Below are 7,762 nucleotides of genomic sequence, written 5' to 3'. Positions count from 1 at the left end.
AAAAATGGCATACTTACACAGTAATGGCGATTGCAGAGAGATCATCGATTGAAGAAGAGGTTGCAGAAAAGAGCTCACTGACTCGAACAGACCAGAATTCCTTTGCTTCTTTGGTCGAGAGAACATGCACAGAATAGGAATTTTGCAGAGAGGTCTCTGAGTTTGCTTTTCTTTTTTTGCTTATGGCGAATGAATGTAAAAGTGAAGAAGAAGATGAAGAGTGGGGTCTTGTATATATAAGTGGGGAAAAGGAATTAATCAGGAGTGTCGAGTGAAATCCTCACTAGATCGAACAGATGGGGATCAATGACAAGAAGGCGCCGAAAAGTTGTCAGACGGACGATCGTGGGCGTGTTTCCAAGGCACTCGAGTACCAAAAGTGAGCAATACCCAGCTGACGCGTGTCCATTTTCAAAGGTGTGACGGTACAGTTCTCAAGGAAAGTATTTCAAAAGTTTCCTTCTCTTAGGATTCGAACAAATACTTTTGAGGGGGCAAAATGTTATACCCAGATTTCAAGCCATGTTAATTATGACCTCGAAAGTTGGATTCGCAAATAAGTGGACTCATAAGGTTGGAAGCAAGCTCCAGGATCATATGCCGAGCTTGCAGGATATGGACGATCTCGAGTATGGTGACCTCGAAGAGTTCATGATCTCGAAAGATAGCCCCGGGTACACATTCATCTTCGGAGACAACTTCGGATCAGGGTTCCCCGAGCTCGACGCGCATACGATCTCGAACAGGTTGAGTGACCTCAGAAGATGTCTCCAGCTCGAAAGGTGACAGGAAACCTGGGAGACTAAAGCCTTGGAGATATGCAATAATCACTTTGAATATTTACAAGTATTATAAATATGAGATATAATCCTCATTTATTAATATAAATCCCCTATAATCGTGGGATATTATTTGATCAGTTATGCGTTTCCTGGTCTTCAGGGACGTTTCCTTTTATATATGATTATAGGCATTTAAAGCCATTTATTTAATTTACACAAAAAGAGTAACTACCCAAAATATGTGGGATAGTATTCTGCATCCTTCTCTATAAATAGAGAAGCCATGCACCATTGTAAAGGACCGAAATTCTGATCCGGGAGAAAAAACTCTGAAGAATTCATGTTTAAGAATTTTCAGAGATAATCTTGAGTTTAATAACAGAGACTCGTGGACTAGGCAGATTTAACTGCTAAACCACGTAAAAATCGCGTGTTGGATTTGTTTTATTGTATTTGGCCATTATTTATTATTGTTTTTGTGCTCTTCTTTCACTGTTTGACGAAAAACGGCGTCAACAATTAGCATTCCGATTAATATAGCCAAATTTGATTGATTTATTTGTTAATGATAACATAATCCTCTTAGGTATTTCTTCAATTATTAATGTCTATTAATCTTTAAATTTTAATTTTTTTTCTTCAAATAACTTCTGCTTTGAAGCTTTGGATAAGAACTTAAGAGATATTCTAAGAGCAAAGTTTAAAAATATTTCTAACAAACCTTTTGGAGGACTTACAATAGTGTGGTGGTGATTTCCGACAAATATTACAAGTTGTCCCAAAAGGTGCAAGGGCTGATATTGTTGATGCTTCTCTTAACTCGCCATATTTGTGTCCATTTTTAAAATATATGAGCTCAGCCAAAATATGAGGCTCTATAATGGAAGCCAGAGTGGTTCTAAGACTGCTAAAATAGTTTCTTTTGGCAAATGGTTGTTGCATTGATCTATTGATCTAGCATTGATTAAACTTCCTCCTGATATCTCCAAAAACCCACCTCAAGATCTAATGAAATCCATAGTTGAAACTATCTATCCATCACTTTTGTAAAAGTACAACGATCCATCATATTTGAAAGAATGAGAAATATTAACACCAAAAGACATAGTCCATGAATTGAATGAGATTATTATAAATATAATATCATGTGAGAACATATTTTAGCTCAGACAGTATATGCAAAGCAAGTGTAAAAACAAATGATGAAGAATTTTTGTATCCAGTTAAATTTTTTGCATGATTTTTAAATTTAATGACATCCCTAATCATGAGATGCGACTTAAGAAAGGTGCTACCGTAATTTACAACAAGAGAATCATTGATCATACTAAATCTCGATGATATATGGTGGGAAAACCAAGCTTTATAAAAAATATTGTTTTGAAAGAAGTATTTCAAAATGTTCACTTATCAAAAAAACTGTTTATTTTAGAAAATGAAATAGTCTCCTTATTTATCCTTATCAATTTTTTATTTATATATATTTTTTCAAGCTGTGTTTATTGCATTGTAAATTAGCATGTCAACTTCATTATACAAACATAGTAGTAAAAAAATAAATAAATAAAATATTAAGTAATTTACCTTATTAACTCATCAAATCAAAATGATACTACTTATGATCTCTTTTTTTTTTGTAAACCGTGAATTACATTAAGTCTTTCATTCACTTTTTCACTAAATATAATATTCAATATTTAAATTTTAAAAAAATAAAATATATATATGAGTAATGATATGTGCATCCAAAATATGCACCCAAACATTACACACAGTCACGTGTCACTGCTTTTTAAAATAGTGGGTCCCAGTTTTAATAAATGTGATTGGCTAGGCCAAACTGCCACATCACTGTGTGTAATACTTGGGTGTATATTTTGAGTGCACATATCATTACTCTCTCTCTCTATATATATATATATATATATATGATTCCCAAAGAGCAAAATATCATTATTCTTATTATGTCATTCATTCATTGAAAATGTTGATAAAAGTGTGAATTTTCTACCATAAAAATATAAAATCCTAAATTTTTTACAAGATAACCCAAATTTTTATTTTTCTAAAATTAAATATAACATTAATTATTATAAAAACAGCGCGAGATGTAGTTATATTGTCTAGTTTCTGAATAAAACTAAGCAAACGTGCAACCAAACATTCTTTATACCGGCATAAATACTTGGAATAATCAATTAATCACTTTTGGGACAAGAACAGTCTCCTGCATGTTTTTCAAATTTCCAGTGGTTGCATGTTCCACGTGTATCACCTCGAACTAAGCCTATGGCCTGCAATTATCAAACATTAAGTAACTACTTATAGTCATAACTCATAAGAAGCGCAAATAGTACTTCTAGTGATACTCAAAATGAAACAAAAAAATATTAAAACTCTAATGAATCTACATAGGAAAGCTTAAAATCATTAAAATTAATAAAAGTTGCATAGAATTTTTTTTTAATATCAAACCATCATGATAACTTTTAGTGTATTCAACTTTTATACCTCACTTATAGAAAGGTTGTGAGTTGAATCAAGTTTGAGGCAGTGTAATGCAGCATGAGCCATATGATGAACCATCCATGCACCATCAGTTTCTTTCAATCTAGAATCCATTAGTTGGCAAAGTAAGCCATTCTCTAGAAGTGGCAATCCCTATTGTCCAAACATGAATCAAATGAAAATAAGAATTTCTCGTAAGAGGTAATCTATACATATCATCATTTTCTAAGTACAAAAGAGTGAATTACACTTCTCAAGTCCTTGATCAGTACGTAATGTATTTCTCATTTTTCTTTTGGTCTTACTTTCCATGTAACTTTTGAAAGTGAAACTTTAATGGGACACATGCAAGTATTTCAGAAAAAAAAATTCCAAATGAGACACAAAACTCTTGGTAGACAATGAAGGCTAAATGTTTATACATATGGAATAAATGAGATGATCTCATAAATGAGATGATCTCATTCATTTTGAGCATCATGCCTCAAAATATCTTGTAAAATAGTGTTGAAAACACCAATTTCTCCAACATATATTTTAGAGATGATCTTACCCAGTCTATTAAGGTATTGCCCTCCCCTTGCCAGACATTCTTTCCAGTAATAAGCTCCAGAAGGAGTATCCCATAATCATGAATATCAATACAAAAGTTCTTGTCTTCCCCTTGATTTGAACATCTAACAAACACCAAAGCATTTCGTCATGAAATAAATTATGCTATGAACTCTAGCATAAAAGAACTCTTGCTCTAGATGAAGGAAATAGTTGTAACGATCGAGTCTTACTCGGCTAGGAAGTTTTCATTACAGGTTTCTTCATCCTTAATCCATTGCGCAGTTGTTAAATGGCTAAGCTGTGTAAGCCAAGTCAAATTCAAATGTTGAGCATTTTATAATAATTAATTGGCTAGAAGGACATTTCTAAAAGTTGCCTAAATCATCCAATTATGATGTGTATATATGTTGTGCATCAGTACACTACTATTCCATGTTTAAGCTCCTTTATGGAGCTCAAGTAATAAGAATGTTTCTAATAATGTACCATTGCAGAGCACCCATGTGAAATGACTACATGAGAGGAACACACAGAGTTGTGAACGATTGGCCCTTCTACGCACTCTTCATGAAGATAACGGAGGCTACTACCTATTTCTTGAGCAATACACCATCTACTTCTCCATCCAAGTTTATGTGCTAGATCATCGCCTACAATTAAACACATGGAAGTTTAAGTTTGACGCTAAAACTACTAGAGTATTAGTCTATAAAGGAAGAAGCACAATCAATCATTCCTACAAGTACAATACTTTTTGTTAAATGGCTAAGTTTCATGGAAACTAGTAGCTAAAAGAAAGGGAAATAAAACAAGGAAAGTATCAAGAAACAAAATAAAAGAAGAGAGATTGCTGCAAAGGTTACCTATTTTGGTATTGGATGCGCGCGGAAAGATCATAGAATAATTAAGCATTAATTTTATCTATCAAAACAGTATAATCTTACAACGTAGGTTCATCGCGAGAGTACCCTTGCAAGGAAAGTCGAAAATCATGATTTTCAAGTCATCAGAACAGCAGTAACCTACAAGCGTTGCAATATTCCGGTGGCGTATTGTGTTGAGGATCTTGAGAGTGGACCAGAATGTTTTGTTACTTTCCTTGAAACACTTGACTAAAACAGGTATTTCTTGGAGCAAACCTTGGAAAACCTGCATGCAATCGTCATCTTTTATAACATTTTCAACAGAAAATCCTTTTGTCATAACTTCGATTTCATCGCGAGAAAAGCATCGAGGGAATTCACTTCTCCAAGACAAAGGAAACCAACAAGGACTTTGAGAAGGTATCTGGTGGTGGGCAGATGATAACTCCCTTTCTTGATATTCAGTTGTGCACCGATGTTGGTGGATATCTGAAGCTTCCCAATTTCTCTTAGAATAATCTTTTGATGTCATTAAGGTTGCAACATCTTTTCCTTTGAATATTGCAACATTGCAGCTCACATGTCCATAGATGTAAATTCTGTCTTTCTTGAAGGGACTAATAAAAAACCATTAACAGATCAAAATATATTGTTAAAGTAGCAATATATTGGTTCAAACAATTAGGGTGTCAAGTGCAATATTATGAATCTAAACTTTATACCTTTTTGTTACAAGTATTACAATTAGATAAAGTTTAGCTGAATCAATTCTCATATGGATTTCTTCATAATATTCTAAAATCCAATATAATCATAAAATCAAGTATGGTACCTATCTAAAACAATCCAACGGGTATTAGAGTTCTGTGCTTCTTCTACTGTTAATTTCCCAGCAGAAAATCCTGCAGCAAGTTTAACATCCAATTTTACCTGATGACAACATATTACAGTATTATTAATATTTATAATAATGATATCTATCGATCTATCTATATATATAAACTATAACCATTGTGGGATATGTACAAAATACATAGCAGAGTATAACCTCAAGTTTTTTGCACTGCTTGTAAAATGGTAGGAGGTTACTTTGGTAAAGTGCTCTTTTTTCTTCAAATTCTTCTTCAAGCTCTCTGAGATTCACTTGCCCTTGCCCTCCAAACTCTAATCTTTCCCCTGCAAAATATATATCATCTTTTAACCAACCTAAAACTACACGAACCAGTAGTATATCAACTAAAACTACGTGATAGTTTTTTAATCTATTTGAGCCTATATTAATGTTAAGCTTCTTCAACACCAGAGCTATTATTTTTAATAAAGACGTGATAATTAACAGAACACATAATTAATAACAGATATATAAACTATATAATGATTTACTCAAACCATGATTTGGCTACATCCACATTGTGATTATGATGACAAATAATATAAACTTGAAATTTTTATACATTAAAAACACAAATAACTTGGAAACATTACATATTCCAGAGATACCGATGCCCATGAGAAACTTGAAAGGAAAGCATACAGAGGTAGGAGTCTTCTTATTAATAGGAAATGAGAAGTTATCATACAAAACTGCCAACACAAGAATGTTATCTCTTGGACGAACAACGTTTTTGAGAGCCCAGTCCAGGGCCTCCATACTAACCTTGCTCCTACTAGCGTCCACTACTACTATCAAACGTTCTCTATTTGGGATTGTCTTCATCATCTTATCTACCTACGTACTCATGTAAGATCTGTTAATTACTGTTTGTGTATAATTAATTTGTCAACAAGCTAAAGAACTTTAATGTCTAGAAAAGAAAAAAAAAGATTTATTGATCTTGTTAATCATGTCTATTAATAGTATTATGTTTTTGACAATTTCATAAGTTTTTTCTCTTGTACCTTTTGGTGTTTCCGCCGTTTAATATATAATATAACGTACAATTGTTACTATAAGTGTGTACCTAGCCATTATCGTAACGTATTTGGATTATATATCTGTATGCATGCATAGATCTGAGCTTCGTGTTCATTTTATTATCCATGAGAAGGTCGATATTTTCGAGTGTTTCTTGGCCAGAAAAACAAATCCGGTGGGGTAGATGATCGATATATCAGATCATACAGATATATAGGAAAATTGTTTGGTAGGAGCCTGCTGGGGCTTTTTTTATTTTGAAACGTGAGAAATTATAACTCAAATTTTTTTATATGATTGCGTACGTTATAGTAATTATTGCAGCTATCCTGCCAATTTTTGACAAATTCGGAATACTTTATAATTTTGAATTTAGGGTTAAAATAGTCAATTAGGCATTCCTGATTTTTTAATGCGCTTCTGATTTCGTCACTTTAAATTATAAATAAATTGGGTTAGTAGGTGTAGAAAATAGAAACATCCCTACTTGCCCCTATCATAAAAACTTCCTATATAAATAAAAGTTTATTTGATATATTTTAAATTTGATAATATTTATCTAGTTTTAATTTAATTTGTTTTGTTTTGTAGAAGGAAAATGTGGTATGTTTACAACAAAAATAGAAATTAAATAATAAAATCAATAAGAAAGCCCAAAATGATTACCGAAAGCCTAGCCCAAAAGCTACCAACCAGGAGCTGCAGCCACATGCCACGAAACCAAGCCACACTAAGCCTAGTTGCATTGTCAAAAGCCGCCACATGACATCATGCACTCAACACACTACAACAATTACAGTCATTTGCGACGTAGGTATTAGCGGCGGGCTCAGTCCGCCTGTATTGTATAGACTATTAGCGGCGGACTAGGGCGGTCCGCCGCTAATAATGTACGAGTATTTAAAATAAATAAATATATATATTAGTGGCGGACTTACCACTATTAGCGGCAGATAGTCCGCCGCTAATACACGTAATAAAAAGCCCGGAATTTTTTTTTAAGTTTTATTAGCGGCAGATTATCACCTTTATCAGAGGCGGACTATCCGCCGCTGATAGTATTTGCGACGGGTAGATACCATTATTTGCGACGGACTACCTGCCGCTAATAACATTATTAGCGGTAGTAAAATAATAAT

The 7,762-nt window shown here is 33.4% G+C and overlaps 1 protein-coding gene across 1 annotated transcript; it reads right to left on the bottom strand.

Moving 5' to 3' along the window:
• Positions 1–2,980: 2,980 nt before the first annotated feature.
• On the bottom strand, positions 2,981–6,677 carry LOC133825689 (probable receptor-like serine/threonine-protein kinase At5g57670). Its single transcript, XM_062258600.1, has 10 exons — positions 6,648–6,677; positions 6,209–6,437; positions 5,757–5,884; positions 5,541–5,638; positions 4,814–5,325; positions 4,332–4,495; positions 4,076–4,143; positions 3,844–3,967; positions 3,294–3,443; positions 2,981–3,076 (listed from the first exon to the last, which is right to left on the bottom strand). The coding sequence occupies exons 1-10, from the start codon at positions 6,675–6,677 to the stop codon at positions 2,981–2,983; spliced, it is 1,599 nt and encodes a 532-aa protein (XP_062114584.1).
• Between the last annotated feature and the right edge of the window lie 1,085 nt (positions 6,678–7,762).

Source organism: Humulus lupulus, chromosome 3 (genome assembly GCF_963169125.1).
Source record: "Humulus lupulus chromosome 3, drHumLupu1.1, whole genome shotgun sequence".
Lineage (NCBI taxonomy): Eukaryota > Viridiplantae > Streptophyta > Magnoliopsida > Rosales > Cannabaceae > Humulus > Humulus lupulus.
This window is presented reverse-complemented; position numbering and strand designations above follow the sequence as displayed.